The following is a 22,130-nucleotide window of genomic DNA, read 5'->3' as shown; positions in this document are numbered from 1 at the left end:
ACAGACAACTTAGCATTTAATACAAACCAAATGCAGTTCTTGGGTCGTGAACCAAGTATAACATGGAGTCTCTGCTTTGCAAAAGAATGTTACTTTCTGCCAGTAAAAGTCTGAACACAGGAGTGATTGGAAGATACATTGGAGGACTCGACAAAGCAGGTAAGGCACAGTGATAACCAGAAGGTTAGGTGAGGAGCAGCATAGTTGTAAACAGGATAGGAAACTATTCGGCAACCTTCAGCGCTGCAGCTGTTGTAAAACTAGACAATTCGGGGTTGTGTTTGAAGCAGACCTTTCCCTCACCCCCCCCCCATATCCAATCACTCGTATGCTCATGTCATCTTCACCTCAAAAACATCTCCAGAATACGCCCTTTCCTCACCAGAGATACACTAAAGACACTTATTGTCTCTCTGATTCATTCTCGCCTTGACTACTGTAACTCCTTACTAATCGGTCTTCCTCTCACTAAACTCTCCCCTCTGCAATCTATTCTGAATGCAGCGGCCAGGTTCATCTATCAGGCTAGACCAGGCATGTCAAACTCAGGGCACCCTAATGGGGCCACACGGTGGCTCAGTGGTTAGCACTGCAGCCTTGCAGCGCTGGAGTCCTGGTGTTCAAACCCCGCCGAGGGCATAAAACCATCTGCAAGGAGTTTGTATGTTCTCCCCGTGTTTGCGTGGATTTCCATCCCATATTCCAAAAAGACATACTGATAGGGGAAAATGTACATTGTGAGCTCTATGTGGGGCTCACAATTTACATAAAAAAACAAAACAAAAAAAACTCAGGGTACCCCGAGGGCCACATGAGTAACAAGAGGTTGTTGCGAGGGCCGCACACAGCAGCTAATGTCACACACGTATTTTAACAGCAGTCATGAAAACAAGATATGAAGTAGTAATATGTAACAGCAACTAATATATTTAACAAAAATACAGCAATTAAAAACTAAACATTTATTTGCTATCATTTTTTTCAATCGTTTTTAGATTATCAACCTTGTTCTCTGAGAAGATTTTGTTAGTTTCATAAAAGAAAATTATCTGTTTACATATACACCCTTCATCTGCCCCCAGTTTCATGTCCCCTCCATCTCTGTCCCTAGACTTATGTCCCTCCCATCTCTTCCCCCCAGATTCATATCCCCCCATCTCTGCCCCCCAGATTCATATCCCCCCATATTCATGTCCCCCCATCTCTGCCCCCAGATTCATGTCCCCCCCATCTCTGCCCCCAGATTCATGTCCCCTCCATCTCTGCCCCCAGATTCATGTCCCTCCATCTCTGCCCCCAGATTCATGTCCCCTCCATCTCTGCCCCCAGATTCATGTCCTCTCCATCTCTGCCCCCAGTGTCATGTCCCACATCTCTGCCCCCAGATTCATGTCCCCCCATCTCTGCCCCCAGTGTCATGTCCCACATCTCTGCCCCCAGATTCATGTCCCCCCATCTCTGCCCCCAGTGTCATGCCGTCCCCTCCTTCATCTGCCCTCAGTTTCACGTTCCACCTCTATGCGTACACACATTAAACTTACCTTCTCTGACGACTCCGAGTCCTCGCTCCCCCGCCGCACTCTCTCTCTCGGGCTAGTTCACACGTGAACTGCCCGCGTGGGTTTTGACACTGAGAGAGACACGGTGAGCCGCGTCTCTCTCTGGTCAAAACCCACCTGCCGCGACCATCGCGGTCGCGGCTTTCCCCTGCACTGTCGGCTCAAATGAATGAGCCGACATAGGAGGGTGCTGCCGGGGACGGAAGCCGCGCAGCTCAACCCGCGCGGCTTCCGCCTGAAGAGTTAGACGCGATGTGACGTCATCACGTCACATCACGTCTACACAGCAGTGTGTAGCAGCGAGTAGCCGCGTGAGTATTGCACCTCTGCGGCCCCGCACAAAAGTCTCAAACTTTGTCTCTTAGAGACAAAGTTTGAAACTTTTGTGCGGGCCGCAGATATGCCTGTAAAGGGCCGCATGTGGTCCGCATGTTTGACATGCCTGGTCTAGACGCTACAGTGATGCCTCTGGTCTGTGCCAGTCACTACAATGGCTGCCTATTCATTACGGAATACAATATAAACTTATCACCCTCATCCACAAGGCTCTCCATAATGCCGCACCTCCATACATTTGCTCCCTCATCTCTGTCTACCGCCCAAACCGTGCTCTCCGCTCACTTAATGACCTAAAACTTACATCCTCTATTATCAGAACCTCCCACGCTCGTATACAAGACTTCTCCCGAGTTGCACCACTTCTCTGGAATACTCTATCCTGGACAATCAGATTAACTCCCAATTTCTACAGCTTCAAGCGCAAACTAAAGACACATCTTTTCAGACAGGCCTATCACAATTCCTAATGTAAACCCTTCCGTACCGTAATTAGAATCTCTAAAACAAACCCTCCTCTGTCCCCGCTCCCACATTACCCCACATGATTTGATGCTGTTTCAGACTAACTTTATATGTTCAGGCACCATCCACAATGTTAAAAGACATGACTGGTGATGGCTCATACAGTTTTATGTTTGTGTAATGACAGTAACCTCTAATCCAAAATTGTCTGACCACTGTATAAGCAATGCTACCTTCGATGTCGCCCCTGCTACCTCTTGTGTCACCCCCTCTACCTCTTAGATTGTAAGCTCTTGTGAGCAGGGCCCTCAGTCCATTGTGTGAAATGACCTTCTTTGTAATGTATCTTTTTGTCTGTACATGAACCCTACAAATTGTACAGCACTGCAGAATATGTTGGCGCTATATAAATAAAATGTATTATTATTACATTTCCCAACAGGGGGTCACTGTTAGTTCCTAACAGTCACCTTCTAATCTTAGCTAAAATCCGTAACTTTTATGGATTCTGGTGTTCAGTTACCTTTTATGTGGAATTTTCCATGAAAATGAGGCAACACAGCAACTAAAAGCTCTAAGTATTTCTCATGGACATTAGAGTCTGCATTAGCAGCCACATAATAACCTGAATATTCAGTCACTTTCATCAGAGATGTCTCATAAGATCCAAGTGTTCCACATTTCATACAATACCTGCTTTTACTTCAAATGGTAGTTCCAGCTCTTTCAGGGCATCTTTTTTTAATGGCAGGTTCTCCAATTCCACCGCCCCTATAGAAACATTAATAGAAGGATTATGAAACAGATCTAAAAATGTCTCTGCATTATTATCCTGCCTTATGTAACCATGCCTTCCTGAAACTGAGTCAGCACCAGACAGGGTTAACCCAGTAATGTGATCCATCCAGAACAGGGTGTACATACTGCAGGCTTGTCTGCCTGATAAATCATACAATGCCTAATGTAATAGCAAGAGACAAGTTTATACAAGACCTTATCTAGAGAGAAAAGCACACATTGCGATTTCCCCATAGATTTCTATTACAGTATCCTGGTGATGGACGGAAGGGCTTTGCTGCTTTTGTCCCTAGTCAGACCAGTCCCAGTCAATACACAAGCTTAGATTCACCCCGGATAGAAGCTTAAAGGAATTTTCCAGCTGATTCATAGGTAACTAATGTATGATTGGTGCGGTTTGACTCCCAAGCCCCTACTAATAGTCAGAACAAAGAGGATATGCTGGATTGCACAGCCCGTTTATTTTTAACCAAGTGCAGCAACCTCTATACCAGCGATACTGTACTGGCAGACAGTGGGATCTGTCTTAGATATAAACTTCAGTGAGAGCTTTGACCAATCATGTCCTGTGTTGCTCAGCAGTGTATACGGTAACATGTTGGGCCAGTTAGCGGTCAGGTGAAGAGGCTTCATTTGGGTGGTGGAGGGTTGGGTACCTAAAGAATATTTATGAGCAGACATTTAGATACAATGCACAGATTACAATGAGAAAGTTTTACATTACCTTTCAGCAGAGCTACAGACAGCTGGTCTGTGTTCAGGTTATTGACATATTTGCCCAGGTAGGTGTTCAAAACCCAGGCTACCAACCCCTCTAACATGGCGGCTGTAGGGGGCTCCTCCAATCATGTGCTCATAGTAGACACCTAAAATGAAAAGCATATCAATTGTATGAGTCGAGAAGAAGCAGAACAATCAAAAATACCCAAAAATAATAACGCAATACTTCCTTTAACATCTCCTCTTCTGTCAATAGAGTCCTACTGGAGTCAGGAGATATCCGCTACGGCTCCCCCTTCTCCCAGACATATGTGTGACTGCCGTAGGAGTCTCCCCCCAATGGTATATCGGCAACTCTAGACTAAACTGAGCCCGGCCTTTGGTTAAACTCTCTCCCTCCACAGGCCGTGCACAAGGATGTTGGTTGGTGCATAAAACAATGACAAACAGTTGTAATGCACTTTACTCTCACAAGAGAAAGAGTAGGGGAGACCCCCAACATCCACAAGGAGTTAGTTATTTTATGGGTAGTCAATTTACATATTGTATTGTATATTTTTGGCATGCGAGAGGAAACTGGAGTACCCGGAGGTAACCCGCACAAACACAGAAGAATATACAAACCCCATGCAGATGTTGCTCTTAGTCAGTTTGAACCCACGACTCCAGTGCTGCGAGGTCACAGTACAAATTCTATAAATCTGTGTGTGTGTGTGTGTGTGTGTGTGTGTGTGTGTGTGGCGCAATCAAACTTAACATAATGTGTAAAGCAGTTACACGTGAAAAAATGAGACTCCACCAGGTTTGCGCCTTGCAGGACTTTTCTTTTCGACGATTTTAAGTGGAATCTGGGGCGGGGAGGCTCGAACGCTAGTGTGAATGCAGCATTAGAAAATAGGGGTTGTCCACTTCCAGCAAATAAATGTTACTGTTTGTATAATAAGTTTTACAATTTTCCAACATACTCTCTGTATAAATTCCTCATAGTTTTCTAGTTCTCCGTTTGTAGTGATTCATTCTCCTCACTTTCTTTAGATGATGCACAGCGCCAAGTCACGTGATGCACCAAGTGGTGTAAGCGCTCAGCTCAGCCCTATATACTTCTTTACCTGTGTCCAGCTCAGCCCTATATACTGCATTACCCGTGCTCAGCTCAGCCCTATATACTTCTTTACCTGAGCTCAGCTCAGCCCTATATACTTCTTTACTAGAGATGAGCGAATAGTATTCGATCGAATAGTAGTATTTGATCAAAAAAATCCATTTGCATAGTTATTGGTGTAGTTATTGGTGTCAAATACCACGCGGAAAGGCAGGAAATATTTGTTTCCCCTCCAACCTCCCCTGGCACCTTTTTTTTAACACCAATGTCTATGGGGAGGGGAGGTATTTGATCGAATATACTCGCTCATCTCTATTCTTTACCTGTGCTCAGCTCGGCCCTATATACTTCTTTACCTGAGCTCAGCTCGGCCCTATATACTTCTTTACCTGAGCTCAGCTCGGCCCTATATACTTCAATCCCTGAGCTCAGCTCGGCCCTATATACTTCATTACCTGAGCTCAGCTCAGCCCTATATACTTCTTTACCTGAGCTCAGCTCGGCCCTATATACTTCTTTACCTGTGCTCAGCTCAGCCCTATATACTTCATTACCTGTGCTCAGCTCGGCCCTATATACTTCTTTACCTGTGTCCAGCTCGGCCCTATATACTTCTTTACCTGTGTCCAGCTCAGCCCTATATACTGCATTACCTGTGTCCAGCTCAGCCCTATATACTTCATTACCTGTGTCCAGCTCAGCCCTATATACTGCATTACCTGTGTCCAGCTCAGCCCTATATACTTCATTACCTGTGTCCAGCTCAGCCCTATATACTTCATTACCTGAGCTCAGCTCGGCCCTATATACTTCATTACCTGAGCTCAGCTCGGCCCTATATACTTCTTTACCTGTGTCCAGCTCGGCCCTATATACTTCTTTACCTGTGTCCAGCTCGGCCCTATATACTTCATTACCTGTGTCCAGCTCGGCCCTATATACTTCATTACCTGAGCTCAGCTCGGCCCTATATACTTCTTTACCTGTGTCCAGCTCGGCCCTATATACTTCTTTACCTGTGTCCAGCTCGGCCCTATATACTTCATTACCTGTGTCCAGCTCAGCCCTATATACTTCATTACCTGTGTCCAGCTCAGCCCTATATACTTCATTACCTGTGTCCAGCTCAGCCCTATATACTTCATTACCTGAGCTCAGCTCGGCCCTATATACTTCATTACCTGTGTCCAGCTCAGCCCTATATACTGCATTACCTGTGTCCAGCTCGGCCCTATATACTTCATTACCTGTGTCCAGCTCAGCCCTATATACTTCATTACCTGTGTCCAGCTCAGCCCTATATACTTCATTACCTGTGTCCAGCTCAGCCCTATATACTTCATTACCTGAGCTCAGCTCGGCCCTATATACTTCTTTACCTGTGTCCAGCTCGGCCCTATATACTTCTTTACCTGTGTCCAGCTCGGCCCTATATACTTCTTTACCTGTGTCCAGCTCAGCCCTATATACTGCATTACCTGTGTCCAGCTCAGCCCTATATACTTCATTACCTGTGTCCAGCTCAGCCCTATATACTTCATTACCTGAGCTCAGCTCGGCCCTATATACTTCTTTACCTGTGTCCAGCTCGGCCCTATATACTTCTTTACCTGTGTCCAGCTCAGCCCTATATACTGCATTACCTGTGTCCAGCTCGGCCCTATATACTTCATTACCTGTGTCCAGCTCAGCCCTATATACTTCATTACCTGTGTCCAGCTCAGCCCTATATACTTCATTACCTGTGTCCAGCTCAGCCCTATATACTTCATTACCTGAGCTCAGCTTGGCCCTATATACTTCTTTACCTGTGTCCAGCTCGGCCCTATATACTTCTTTACCTGTGTCCAGCTCAGCCCTATATACTGCATTACCTGTGTCCAGCTCGGCCCTATATACTTCATTACCTGTGTCCAGCTCAGCCCTATATACTTCATTACCCGTGCTCAGCTCGGCCCTATATATTTCATTACCTGAGCTCAGCTCGGCCCTATATACTTCTTTATCTGTGTCCAGCGCAGCCCTATATACTTCTTTATCTGTGTCCAGCTTGGCCCTATATACTTCATTACCTGAGCTCAGCTCGGTCCTATATACTTCATTACCTGTGATCAGCTCGGCCCTATATACTTCTTTACCTGTGTCCAGCTCAGCCCTATATACTGCATTACCTGTGTCCAGCTCGGCCCTATATACTTCATTACCCGTGCTCAGCTCGGCCCTATATATTTCATTACCTGAGCTCAGCTCGGCCCTATATACTTCTTTATCTGTGTCCAGCGCAGCCCTATATACTTCTTTATCTGTGTCCAGCTTGGCCCTATATACTTCATTACCTGAGCTCAGCTCGGTCCTATATACTTCATTACCTGTGATCAGCTCGGCCCTATATACTTCTTTACCTGTGTCCAGCTCAGCCCTATATACTTCATTACCTGTGTCCAGCTCAGCCCTATATACTTCATTACCCGTGCTCAGCTCGGCCCTATATATTTCATTACCTGAGCTCAGCTCGGCCCTATATACTTCTTTATCTGTGTCCAGCGCAGCCCTATATACTTCTTTATCTGTGTCCAGCTTGGCCCTATATACTTCATTACCTGAGCTCAGCTCGGTCCTATATACTTCATTACCTGTGATCAGCTCGGCCCTATATACTTCTTTACCTGTGTCCAGCTCAGCCCTATATACTGCATTACCTGTGTCCAGCTCGGCCCTATATACTTCATTACCTGTGTCCAGCTCAGCCCTATATACTTCATTACCCGTGCTCAGCTCGGCCCTATATATTTCATTACCTGAGCTCAGCTCGGCCCTATATACTTCTTTATCTGTGTCCAGCGCAGCCCTATATACTTCTTTATCTGTGTCCAGCTTGGCCCTATATACTTCATTACCTGAGCTCAGCTCGGTCCTATATACTTCATTACCTGTGATCAGCTCGGCCCTATATACTTCATTACCTGAGCTCAGCTCGTCCCTATATACTTCTTTACCTGTGTCCAGCTCAGCTTAGCTCTCCTCAGACACAGGGGTTAGCAGGCTCATAGAAAGAACATGAGTCCACACATCAGGCTCGAGTCTCCGAGGATCAGACACACAGAGACAAACACAGACTCAGCTGAGTGTGTATACCCCCTCTGTTTCATCAATCAGCAGGGTCTCAGCACCCCAATTCCTACAGATGAGACTTTCTCTGAATTTAAGGGCACACTTTAATAAATCTTGGGGATCCAGTTCACCATTCCAAGAACCAACTTGACTATTTTATTAGACAGAAACTACCCGTCCATAGACATCAGTAGTAAAAGGCAAGCAGATTTATTAGTCATATTGGGCACTGGGCCATGTCCAACCCCGGCCCAGTGGCTTACGGCAAATCCATACTTCCCCACCCCCATCATGGCTGCTATCACTATGTAGAGACATATATAAGACAGTAAACATCACATTACTACTCCTTGTACTTTACAACACAGTAAGATGAATAATTTATCTGAAGAGCATATGTAGTGACTGCAAGACGTCAAAGGCAACACAATACAGCACGCCAAGTACAAAGGACAGGATGAAGTCATCAGGGCAGACACTACTAAGAATGGGGTCACCACTTGGATTTCCTAAAGCCTTGAATAGACAAGTACAGAGGACTGGATGGAAAGAAATGAGCTGGCCTAGTGCAAATATGGTGGTTTATTCTAAGTCTACACTGAGAGGTGGCAACTGCATGGGGTCTGACCGGTTATAGGTGAGCGGGATGGGACCAATGATGTAGTAGGAACTAGTAAGGAAATCGGTGGTGAGCACAACCAGAATAACAACAGACTGGGCACAAGTACTAGCCAATGACTACTGTCTTTATGCACCATGGAACCCACCTGGACACCAGGATGATTTTGGGCTGTCAGCCCTTGGTCCAACGGGGGTCAGAAAACAAATATCAAAGGAAAACACCATAAAAGTAAATTCCCTTTAGTCTCAGATCCAATCCAGAGTCTGATAATCCAGAGAGGTACTTACAGCAGGGGCGACCCAGAGGTTCAGTGGTTAGCACGACTGTCTGGTGATACAACCATGGAGGTTGTAGGCTCACTACTTGTTTCATGGGATTCCTCCAATATCCTCAAACACTAGATATGAGCGAGTACTGTTCGGATCAACCGATCCGAACAGCACGTTCGCATAGAAATGAATGGACGTAGCCGGCACACGGGGGGTTAAGCAGCCGGTCGCCGTCAAAGCGGAAGTACCAGGTGCATCCATTCATTTCTATGGAGCGTGCTGTTCGGATCGGCTGATCCGAACAGTACTCGCTCATCTCTATCAAACACCGATAGTAACCTCATATGAAATAACCCTATTATGAGACTAGGAAATTAGACTGCAAGTGGTTTGCAGTATGTGGTATTGGGACAGATGGGAGTGATGGCAATCTCTGTACAGCGCGGCAGAACATGTTGGTGCTACAAGAGCTAGAGGAAATAAATATTGGCATTATTTTCAATAACCGGTTTCTCCATCCATGTAAGTGACAATCCTATAATCCAGGGGGGTTATTAGGGGGCGTTCACACTACCATTGGTGCCTGCTCAGCAGTGTCCGTGGCTATTGTCCATACAAGATTTTAGCAACGGATACTAGCTGGTCCGTTTGCAATTTCCATTCATTTCAATGGGATTTTATCTTGTGTCCTTTAGTGTCCGTTTACAACCATGTCCGTTTTTTCAAGCGGACAAAAAAATCCTACAAGCAGGACTTTTTTTTTTTTTTTTTTTTTAACATTGACGTCTATGGCCATCAGTTACTGTCTGTTTGTGTCCATTATGATAGGTGTCCGTTTAAAAAGAAAAAAAAACGGACACCTTCTAAGCTGTCACCAATGGTAGTGTGAACCCTACCTTAAAGGGTTTTTTAGGCGTAATAACTATTGACCCATCAGTTCCAGGCCCCTGGCCATAGGGATGTTGGTCTACGGTATTCTTATGAGTGTTGCAGCCTTTTCAGTACTTACCTAGCACATCACTGTACATGTGTGCAGGGGCAATGCTTAGTATCACTGCTCAGCCCATTGACTGGAATAGGAAGGAGCTGCGACCAAGTCATGTGTCCAATGAACATGACATCATCAATTAAAAAGCCCTGGACAAGGGCACCATTAGGCTTTATTGATTCTGGACTGAAGCAGTTTTATTGCATCAGAAAACATTTGTTGTATTGCTCCACTAAAAACACTGAAAATACGTCAAAATGACTCATGGGCTGAGTTAGGGCGTGGGCGCTCATATTCACTGGGCAGATGATTGAGATGCACAGACACAAAGCATAGGAATCTGTGGAATGCCTCTGTGCTGCTAGATATACACGTACCTGGGTTATGTTCCCAGAGGAAGAGAGCAGAGAATGTTCTAAAGTTTTCTAACATATTTTGTATTTCAATTCGTCGCTGCTTTCAAGATGTCTGTCTGCTGTTAGTGAATGGAAATGTTCTTGTTTGCATCCATTTTCTAACAACTCTCATCCCCGATCCACATGATAAATGATAAGTGTTTAATCACCAAGGGGCCCCCAGCAAACACAAGTATGGAGGGAGCCAGGTCCCCTGTGTCAATAGAGTAGTAGTGCACATAGGTGACCTCCACTTCTATGAGACTGACTGAGACAGCCAAGTAAAATGAGTGGTGGTCCCATCCATACCATAATGCTCCATTCACACAGGTTTACAGTTCCCATTATTGATGGGGGTTCCAGCAGTCGGAAAATGTATCCTGTATTCTGTGAATGGAGGATAAGGGTATACAATGGGAAAGACCCTTTAATAAATAATTTGCAAATAAAAATGTAGGATACATCCATATAGGACATACAGCAAGATAACCAAAAGAGACTTGACCAAATCTCATCTACAGGCTACAACAAAAACCTGCAGTGCAATGTGCCCAGTGCAGGAGGAGTCAATATCCAAGTAGATAAAGCCCTCTGCTGAGTCCATCCATAGAGTCATCCAATGTACATTACTGAGGGTGAAGAATCTTCATCGATTAGATAGAAAGCCAACAAAAAGGGTCTGTCACTCTGAAGGACCCCGATATATCCATGTATTACATGAAGAGTCTGTCACCAGGGCGAACTCTATTAAACCATCAATACAAACACTTGGTGGAATCTGGATGATTCCATAGTAAAACCAGGGTGCACTCCTCGTAAGAACAGACTGGAACCGTGAGGTACACAAACAACTTAAATTTTATTAGATAACGTGTTTTGGGGTGTAATTAGGGTTCAGTAAAAACGCAACCCCTTCATCAGGTTCCAACTGTTAGGACTTTATGAGACAGCAAGGGTCGCCAAGGTTCAGGCATAACAGCAACCATCGGCCAGAAGTGACGTCACATCACATAAACCATCAATACAGTTAGACAGGTCAGGTTCACCTAAATGTAATGCCTTTTCCCCATGAAAATTTGGGCCAACATCGCAGAGATATTCACTTATTTCAAAATATGCAAATGAGCAGCAAGGACGGCTCTTTTGGTCAAAACTGCTATATCCTACACTGCCCAAGAACTTCCTCCTTCACCCCCTCCCTTCTCTGAATGACAGGGTCAGAGCTGTGCTAAAATCTTACCAGGCCCTGTCATTCAAAGAAGTAAGGGGGTAGAGGGTGTAACAGAGCAGTGTGGGGCGCAGCAGTTGGGAGCAATGGAGACGGCCTTAGTGCTCCAGATTACTCACTTGTATATTCGGAAAATATATTAATCTCCCTTCCAAATAGACATGATTATTTATGGGGGGAAAAAAGCGTTATATTCCGCTAAGCGTGACCTGTCTAATTGTGTTGCTGGCTTCCTCCTGGTGACAGACTCCCTTCAGTCAGCTGATTTTTCTTAGTGATGACCTATCCACAAGATACGATCTGTGGCAGTCTGATACCAGAAAGTTACAGCAGTGGACAGGGAGCACACTTAGACTAAAAGGAGTGGTGCTGCATTGGAAACCATGATATACAATGGACAGGGCTTCAGCGCCACTCCTATTACTTGAACAGCAAGTGCTCTTTGTCCACTGCAGCAGCTTCTGATACCTGGAGGTTGCCGGAGCAGCTGAACTGTGTGGGGTCTGGGCGTCAGACCCTCACAGATTACATACTGATGACCTGTGTTGGCGCTGCAGGGAGTTTGACAATTGGCTGATGGTTCTCCCACATCGCTGCTGTGTCAGTAATCCCTCTCAGTCTGTTTGCCACCCTGCACTGATGACATGGTATACATGACCACTGCGGCCAGTCACATGCTATTTATACTAGTGTCACCGCTAAGGCCAGTGAATGGCGACACCAGTTATCTGTATGTACATCATGTCACCACTGCAGGCCAATAAACAAGGAGAGGTGGGCCGGGGTCAGCCAGGTGAGTAATGGGCAAGTGTTGTAACCCACCACAGGTTACATTTACAGGAGTCATTTTTTTGATCGCTGTCAAACCCACATCAAAACACATAAGACCTTTACCATTTCAGACACATTTTTAAAGAGGGCACCCTCAAAAACCACAGCGACATAAAAACCGCACCCAAAACAACCCCCCAGCTGGAGCGCTCATCGCCACTTTGTGAAGAACCTTATATAAGATATAGGACTTCTCTCTGCCATTATGGAGAACACACAGCCTAGACACGTCCTATATACCAGGCCACAGTATACGCACACCGGCGCTGACAACAACCAATCAGCTGACTACTTTCATTTTCATTGAGCCCTGCACAGGGGCTGCTGTCAGGGAGTCATTTTGTCCTAATATGAGAGGAAATGACAGTAAAAGTGAAAGTGCTCGTCCATGTCCCTGACACACACAGTAATGACAACCACAGCCCTACATACTGTCAGACACCTGCCTGTCACAGGGGACTCATCTGACAGCTCAAGCACTTTCCATCTTACACCCACTAGGGGGCGTGTCCCGAATATTCTCTCCCCCCTCCTCCAGAAACACCTGTCACCTAAACCACCACTCACCAATAACAAAACGCGGCCTACAGCACCAACTCGTAGCTCCCAGTGTAGCTTAGGGCGTAGTGTCCCACCAAGAAGAGCTGCGCACTCACACCGCCATGTTTGTACTCCGGTACAGCACAACTACTAGCCGGACACATTCTACAACCGGCGAGCATGCCCCATTTCCGGTCGGTTGGTATTCTACACCGGAAGTGGGGCATACAGGGGCTGTCAATGTCATTCAATGTTTGTTTTACAGCCTTTGCGCGCCCTCTAGAGGAGCCTGTGGTCATGACTCGCAATTCCCGTAAACTCAGGACCATGAACTACTGGCAAAACAACTCCTTCCGGGTCAACACGAGCGACTTCCTGTCAATGTCGGCACCCTGTGGTACTACATGTTTGTAGAGTGAAGGGCAGCCTGTGGAGCAGTCAATGAACCTGCCGGCACTACTAGTGTGAGACCAGTCAGGTATTACTGGGACACCGGTGGACGCTGTTCTATGTCACGTGGTTTATGCTGCCGCTTCTGACCTTGTCACTTGTGTTTCCTCCTCAGGACATCCAGGACTAGACACCATGGTTCATCTAAGTGAGTAATGCTCGTCATTGCCCCAAGGCCATATAGCCATGTGGTTGTCACCTGAGCATCCTGGGAGTTGTAGTTCTCATCAGATAGATTATTTGGGCAGTACAGCGCAGGTGGTCATGTTTCTGAGGTACAGCCCCTATTCAGCTCTTCTTGGTTCTGAAGTGTCCATGTATTGGGGGCTAAATAATATAGCAGTACGCTAGAGGAATAAAGGGTGTCAGTAATAAAGAAAGTAGAAGATGTCTGCCAGAAAGCCCTTTAAACTACTCAAAACCTTATAACACTAAATCATAATTTGTCTGAAGTGATAGTCTGTATCATACTCCAGAGCTGCACTCACTATTCTGCTGGTGTAGTCACCATGTATATACATTACTTATCTTGTACTGATCCTGAGTTACAGTCTTTATTATGCTGCAGAGCTGCACTCACTATTCTGCTGGTTTAATCACTGTGTATATACATTACTTATCTTGTACTGATGCTGAGTTACATCCTGTATTATACTCCAGAGCTGTACTCACTATTCTGCTGGGGCAGTCACTGGGTACATACATTACTTATCTTGTATCCATCCTGAGTCAGAACCAATATTATACTTCAAAGCTGTACTCACGTCCACAAACTTCAGAGCTGAAATCTTCCAATTATCTCTACCGGCTCCATGTCTGTAAAGATCTTGCTCTGCTGAGTTAATTCTCAGAAAGTATCTCCTTTATATGAGGCAGTGCACAGTAATTTGTAAAGAAAATTAAGTGTCCTCCCTGATATTGGATCTTCGCTCAGGGCTCGTTTACATCTGTGCCCGGTCTCCGTTCTGCAGGTTTCCGTTTCCTGCACAAAACAGAGCAGGAGACGGAAACCTGCAGGAGTCTTTCTCATCCATTCATTTGAATGGGTTTGAAAGATGTCCGGCCATGAGCGCCGGTGAGCGTTTTATGCTCTCCGCTGCGAAACCATTTTTTTAAAATCGGACACAGAGTCGGACATGCAGTACTTTGTGTCCGATTTAAATAAAAAAAGGTTTCGCGTCGGAGAGCATAAAACGCTCACTGGCGCTCACGGCCGGACCCGGTCTGTGGTTTCCGTCTTCTTGTATGCAGAAGACGGAAAGCTGAAAACGGACTCCGGCCACTAGTGTGAACCCAGCGTCCTATATGTCTAATCAATGAAACTCCACAATCTAGCGTCCTAGTACCCCTGACACAATGAGGGAGAATCTTCCCAAGTATTCTTATAACACAGGATGATTAATACATTTCTATCATCTTTATTTTCCAGCATCTCAGGTCCTGAAGCGCTATCATGGAGGTTACGTGGTGATCAGAATGGCTCTTGGTGGCTGCGTTAACAGACCCTTTTATCGCATTGTCGCTGCCCATAATAAGCGGGCACGGGATGGGAAGCACTTGGACAAACTTGGCACATATGATCCATTACCGAATGTCTACAATGAGAAGCTTGTCAGCCTCAACATTGATCGGATAAAATACTGGATTGCTTGTGGAGCCCATATCACAAAACCGGTGGCCAAGTTATTAGGTGATTACTAATGGTTAGAATGACAGGTCTAGGAAACGGGCTGTGAAAGTTAAAGAGGGTGTCCAGGATAAAAAAAATCATATTAGGACAGAGAAGGTGAAAAAACAAACAAAAAAATTACTCACCTGTCACTGGTGCTCCGGTGTCTCCCAGTGAGGTCCAGTCCTCCTCTGCTGTCTTGTCCTCGCCGCACTGTGATGTCCCGTGTGCCTTACCTTAGGCCACTGATTTGCCTCAGCGGTCACATGACTGCTCAGGCCAATCAGCATCCTAGCCAAAGATCATGGGACGTGTCGGGTACTGGCATCCCTTTGCTGAAGCCACTGATTGGCCTCCGCGGTCGTGTGGCGGGGACTCTGGCTGGAGATAAATATTGGAGCAGCAGTACTGGACAGCGCTGGGAGACACTGAGCACCAGAGACAGGCGAGTATGGATTTTTTGTAAAAAAAAAAATTATTTACTTTCCCGTGCCTAATTTAAAAAAAAATTCCTGGACAATCCCTTTAAGATGAGTGGTTAAGCTACATTTCTAGAAAAGATCCAGAAACAGGGAATGTGCTCTTTGTTTAAAGGGGTTGTCCAGGCAAAAACCTTTTTTATTTAAATCGGCCGGTAAAAAAAAATTACATACTTGCTTTTTCCCGGTGCTCTGGTGCCTCCGGATCCGTTGTTGTCTTGCATTGGAAGTCCCTGCTGCACATGATCACTGAGGCCAATCGGTGGCTTCAGCAGAAGGGATGCGGAAACGCACAGCCAGTGAGGAGTTTCACATCCTGAAGACAGCACAGCAGAAGGACCGAACTATGCAGCGACAACACCGGAGCACCGGGGATAGGTGGACCCCCAGAAATTTTTACATAATACATAGGAAAGTGAGAGGAATGTTTGTTTTGATTTATTTATTTGTATGAATTTTGGTGGTTAAAGAGAGTCTGTCATCAGTAAAGCCAATGTCAAACCAGCCACAATGCGGCATAGGCAAAATTCTGCTGAGCGCCATTTAATCACATGTTAAAAAGAACATTTGAATTCGAAATTTTGTTTGCTCATTTTTTTTCTAGTAGAAAACATGGGAGAGTCTGTCAAAGTAAACCAGATATCAAACCCGCTACAGGAAACATTAGGCCGAGCACCAGCGTTCTTTTACATGCTCCAGTAGATGCACATTTTCTTTGTAAAAGCAGTTTTTAGAAATATGCAAAGTGTAATGGGACGTGCCAGAACCTCCGAGGGCTTTGTATTCATGTCAGACAGGCACCTTTGCACTTAAGCCTCATTTGCATATTTCTAAACTCTGCTTTTTCAAGGAAATGGTGCTACACTATCTAATAGTATGATGGTGTTTAGCATAATATCTTTTACAATTCACTGTGGCTGGTTTGAGATCAGGTTTCCTGGGGACAGACGACTTTATAGATGTCTATGTATGTTATCAGTGTAAAAAAATAAATATATATATATATATATATATACACTCACCGGCCACTTTATTAGGTACACCTGTCCAACTGCTCGTTAACACTTAATTTCTAATCAGCCAATCACATGGCGGCAACTCAGTGCATTTAGGCATGTAGACATGGTCAAGACAATCTCCTGCAGTTCAAACCGAGCATCAGTATGGGGAAGAAAGGTGATTTGAGTGCCTTTGAACGTGGCATGGTTGTTGGTGCCAGAAGGGCTGGTCTGAGTATTTCAGAAACTGCTGATCTACTGGGATTTTCACGCACAACCATCTCTAGAGTTTACAGAGAATGGTCCGAAAAAGAAAAAACATCCAGTGAGCGGCAGTTCTGTGGGCGGAAATGCGTTGTTGATGCCAGAGGTCAGAGGAGAATGGCCAGACTGGTTCGAGCTGATAGAAAGGCAACAGTGACTCAAATAGCCACCCGTTACAACCAAGGTAGCCAGAAGAGCATCTCTGAACGCACAGTACGTCGAACTTTGAGGCAGATGGGCTACAGCAGCAGAAGACCACACCGGATGCCACTCCTTTCAGCTAAGAACAGGAAACTGAGGCTACAATTTGCACAAGCTCATCGAAATTGGACAATTGAAGATTGGAAAAACGTTGCCTGGTCTGATGAGTCTCGATTTCTGCTGCGACATTCGGATGGTAGGGTCAGAATTTGGCGTCAACAACATGAAAGCATGGATCCATCCTGCCTTGTATCAACGGTTCAGGCTGGTGGTGGTGGTGTCATGGTGTGGGGAATATTTTCTTGGCACTCTTTGGGCCCCTTGGTACCAATTGAGCATCGTTGCAACGCCAAAGCCTACCTGAGTATTGTTGCTGACCATGTCCATCCCTTTATGACCACAATGTACCCAACATCTGATGGCTACTTTCAGCAGGATAATGCGCCATGTCATAAAGCTGGAATCATCTCAGACTGGTTTCTTGAACATGACAATGAGTTCACTGTACTCCAATGGCCTCCACAGTCACCAGATCTCAATCCAATAGAGCATCTTTGGGATGTGGTGGAACGGGAGATTCGCATCATGGATGTGCAGCCGACAAATCTGCGGCAACTGTGTGATGCCATCATGTCAATATGGACCAAAATCTCTGAGGAATGCTTCCAGCACCTTGTTGAATCTATGCCACGAAGAATTGAGGCAGTTCTGAAGGCAAAAGGGGGTCCAACCCGTTACTAGCATGGTGTACCTAATAAAGTGGCCGGTGAGTGTGTGTATGTGTATATATATATATATATATATATATATATATATATATAATATATATATATATATATACAGTCCTATGAAAAAGTTTGGGCACCCCTATTAATCTTAATCATTTTTAGTTCTAAATATTTTGGTATTTGCAACAGCCATTTCAGTTTGATATATCTAATAACTGATGGACACAGTAATATTTCAGGATTGAAATGAGGTTTATTGTACTAACAGAAAATGTGCAATATGCATTAAACCAAAATTTGACCGGTGCAAAAGTATGGGCACCTCAACAGAAAATTGACATTAATATTTAGTACATCCTCCTTTTGCAAAGATAACAGCCTCTAGTCGCTTCCTGTAGCTTTTAATCAGTTCCTGGATCCTGGATAAAGGTATTTTGGACAAACAATTCAAGTTCAGTTAAGTTAGATGGTCGCCGAGCATGGACAGCCCGCTTCAAATCATCCCACAGATGTTCAATGATATTCAGGTCTGGGGACTGGGATGGCCATTCCAGAACATTGTAATTGTTCCTCTGCATGAATGCCTGAGGATTTGGAGCGGTGTTTTGGATCATTGTCTTGCTGAAATATCCATCCCCGGCGTAACTTCAACTTCGTCACTGATTCTTGAACATTATTCTCAAGAATCTGCTGATACTGAGTGGAATCCATGCGACTCTCAACTTTAACAAGATTCCCGATGCCGGCACTGGCCACACAGCCCCAAAGCATGATGGAACCTCCACCAAATTTTACAGTGGGTAGCATGTATTTTTCTTGGAATGCTGTTTCTTTTTGGACGCCATGCATAACGCCTTTTTTTATAACCAAACAACTCAATTTTTGTTTCCAAAATGAAGCTGCCTTGTCCAAATGTGCTTTTTCATACCTCAGGCAACTCTATTTGTGGCGTACGTGCAGAAACGGCTTCTTTCTCATCACTCTCCCATACAGCTTCTATTTGTGCAAAGTGCGCTGTATAGTTGACCGATGCACAGTGACACCATCTGCAGCAAGATGATGCTGCAGCTTTTGGAGGTGGTCTGTGGATTGTCCTTGACTGTTCTCACCATTCTTCTTCTCTGCCTTTCTGATATTTTTCTTGGCCTGCCACTTCTGGGCTTAACAAGAACTGTCCCTGTGGTCTTCCATTTCCTTACTATGTTCCTCACAGTGGAAACTGACAGGTTAAATCTCTGAGACAACTTTTTGTATCCTTCCCCTGAACAACTATGTTGAACAATCTTTGTTTTCAGATCATTTGAGAGTTGTTTTGAGTAGCCCATGATGCCACTCTTCAGAGGAGATTCAAATAGGAGATCAACTTGCAATTGGCCACCTTAAATACCTTTTCTTATGATTGGATACATCTGGCTATGAAGTTCAAAGCTCACTGAGGTTACAAAACCAATTTTGTGCTTCAGTAAGTCAGTAAAACGTAGTTAGGGGAATTCAAATCAATAAAATGATAAGGGTGCCCATACTTTAGCACCGGTCAAATTTTGGTTTAATGCATATTGCACATTTTCTGTTAGTACAATAAACCTCATTTCAATCCTGAAATATTACTGTGTCCATCAGTTATTAGATATATCAAACTGAAATGGCTGTTGCAAACACCAAAATATTTAGAACAAAAAATGATTAAGATTAATAGGGGTGCCCAAACTTTTTCATAGGACTGTATATTAGTGTTTCCTTTCTTTGATCACAGGGTCAGACTCTCTGTCATTTTCTGACCCAGTCTGGCCGCATGATCTTTCAAGTAACACAGCCAATATATTGCTTACCATCTCTTTGTCACTTCCGGGACTCGCTCAGACCTAAGAAGAGGTGCTGCTGTCAGGGGTCAATTCATTTCACTCATTCAATCACGCACTCACCCTTTTCTCAGGCTGCAAACTCACCCTAACACAGTCCATGCACCGCAAATCACACTGCTACTAACAACCAAGCAAAACAGTTTTTAAAATAAAAGGAGGAAAAAAACAAAAACACCTGGTAACTTAGAGTCCTTTCGTTTCCATGGATCTTGGAGGATCTCTCCTATGTGTTGGGGGCAATTTATGCTAAGTTTGCAGCCTGAGGGTGAATGCAAGATAGAGTGAGTGAAGTGAATTAGACATCCCTTTTAAGACTCAGGCCCCATGTTGCGGAAACACAGTTTTTTATTTTGCAGATTTTGCTGTGTTTTTTTTTAGCAAAACCCAGGAGAGGTTTGAGCAGAAGGAAGAAGTGACTTGTTATATAATGACCATTCCTTTTGTAGTCATTCTTGGCTTTGGCTCAATAAACTGCAACAAAATCTGCAACAAAAAAATGCTGCATTTCCAAAGTGTGGGCCTCAGAGGTGTTTTTTTGGTGACTGACTCATAAAGGATGGGGTGCCCTAAACTTAGCGCTAAGACACCCCAAAGCCCTTTCCCCTCAATAACAGGTATATTTGAAACCTGTCGAATCTCCTTTACAAGGCACTGTGATTAGTTTTATAACCATTTTACTGCTGGCAGACTCCAGAGACTTCTGTGGGTTTCATGTAACATTTTTGTTATTCCCTTCCATGTTCTAGGACTTGCAGGATTTTTTCCTTTGCACCCGATGACAATCACACAAGCTGAGAGGTTGCGAAAAGCCAAGGAGCAGGCGCCTACACAACCTGAGGAAAGCGCTAAGGAGGAGGCCGAAGCCTGAGCCTCAGCAGGACCTCCTACATGGAATTAAGAGACATTTTTATTACATTGTGATTCCCATGACATATGGATCAGGAGAATGTTATTTCAGTTTTTGTGTTTATATAGAATAAAAATGAAAAAGTATTTTAATATGTTTAGATATTAATGGAGTCGGGGGGGATGTGACAGTAGTCGCCTGAGAATCTTTACTTGCTTCACTGGAATAGAACCTCCTATATGGTGCACCTTTTTAAAGTCTGGTTAGTCCTGAGTTTTCCAATATTTTAGCTTTAATAACCCAAGCAGTGATGAAGAGGACATACACTCACCGGCCACTTTATTAGGTACACCATGCTAGTAACGGATTGGACCCCCTTTTGCCTTCAGAACTGCCTCAATTCTTCATGGCATAGATTCAACAAGGTGCTGGAAGCATTCCTCAGAGATTTTGGTCCATATTGACATGATGGCATCACACAGTTGCCGCAGATTTGTCGGCTGCACATCCATGATGCGAATCTCCCGTTCCACCACATCCCAAAGATGCTCTATTGGATTGAGATCTGGTGACTGTGGAGGCCATTGGAGTACAGTGAACTCATTGTCATGTTCAAGAAACCAGTCTGAGATGATTCCAGCTTTATGACATGGCGCATTATCCTGCTGAAAGTAGCCATCAGATGTTGGGTACATTGTGGTCATAAAGGGATGGACATGGTCAGCAACAATACTCAGGTAGGCTTTGGCGTTGCAACGATGCTCAATTGGTACCAAGGGGCCCAAAGAGTGCCAAGAAAATATTCCCCACACCATGACACCACCACCACCAGCCTGAACCGTTGATACAAGGCAGGATGGATCCATGCTTTCATGTTGTTGACGCCAAATTCTGACCCCACCATCCGAATGTCGCAGCAGAAATCGAGACTCATCAGACCAGGCAACGTTTTTCCAATCTTCAATTGTCCAATTTCGATGAGCTTGTGCAAATTGTAGCCTCAGTTTCCTGTTCTTAGCTGAAAGGAGTGGCACCCGGTGTGGTCTTCTGCTGCTGTAGCCCATCTGCCTCAAAGTTCGACGTACTGTGCGTTCAGAGATGCTCTTCTGGCTACCTTGCTTGTAACGGGTGGCTATTTGAGTCACTGTTGCCTTTCTATCAGCTCGAACCAGTCTGGCCATTCTCCTCTGGCATCAACAACGCATTTCCGCCCACAGAACTGCCGCTCACTGGATGTTTTTTCTTTTTCGGACCATTCTCTGTAAACCCTAGAGATGGTTGTGCGTGAAAATCTCAGTAGATCAGCAGTTTCTGAAATACTCAGACCAGCCCTTCTGGCACCAACAACCATGCCACGTTCAAAGGCACTCAAATCACCTTTCTTCTCCATACTGATGCTCGGTTTGAACTGCAGGAGATTGTCTTGACCATGTCTACATGCCTAAATGCACTGAGTTGCCGCCATGTGATTGGCTGATTAGAAATTAAGTGTTAACGAGCAGTTGGACAGGTGTACCTAATAAAGTGGCCGGTGAGTGTATAACGAGACGTAGAACAGTGTATCACCATGTAGGCTTAGCTGGGAGTCTGTCACCAGGTATATCTCCTACAAGCAAGAAATTTTGAAGCAACTGAAGCTAAATCATATCAGTAGTTCAATAAACTCTA

At 44.8% G+C, this 22,130-nt stretch overlaps 2 protein-coding genes across 2 annotated transcripts in view; one reads left to right on the top strand and one right to left on the bottom strand.

Moving 5' to 3' along the window:
• The window catches only part of VPS13D (vacuolar protein sorting 13 homolog D), a 177,634-nt gene extending 164,485 nt beyond the window's left edge, over window positions 1-13,149 (bottom strand). The window contains exons 1-3 of the mRNA XM_075279845.1: window positions 12,992-13,149; window positions 3,883-4,024; window positions 3,054-3,131 (exon numbers count right to left, since the gene is read on the bottom strand). Of these exons, the coding sequence (XP_075135946.1) occupies window positions 3,054-3,131; window positions 3,883-3,979 (175 nt within the window). The 5' untranslated portion in view covers window positions 3,980-4,024; window positions 12,992-13,149. The remainder of the gene's footprint in view (window positions 1-3,053; window positions 3,132-3,882; window positions 4,025-12,991) is intronic.
• Window positions 13,150-13,327: 178 nt separating this feature from the next.
• On the top strand, window positions 13,328-20,608 carry MRPS16 (mitochondrial ribosomal protein S16). Its single transcript, XM_075278500.1, has 4 exons — window positions 13,328-13,442; window positions 13,530-13,562; window positions 14,844-15,104; window positions 20,362-20,608. Exons 2-4 carry the CDS (start codon window positions 13,550-13,552, stop codon window positions 20,481-20,483), a joined length of 396 nt encoding a protein of 131 aa, XP_075134601.1. The 5' UTR covers window positions 13,328-13,442; window positions 13,530-13,549; the 3' UTR covers window positions 20,484-20,608.
• Window positions 20,609-22,130: the final 1,522 nt, after the last annotated feature.

Source organism: Leptodactylus fuscus, chromosome 6, assembly GCF_031893055.1.
Source record: "Leptodactylus fuscus isolate aLepFus1 chromosome 6, aLepFus1.hap2, whole genome shotgun sequence".
Classification (NCBI taxonomy): Eukaryota; Metazoa; Chordata; class Amphibia; order Anura; family Leptodactylidae; genus Leptodactylus; species Leptodactylus fuscus.
The sequence above is the reverse complement of the archived record's forward strand: the minus strand, read 5'-3'. Positions and strand labels throughout refer to the sequence as shown.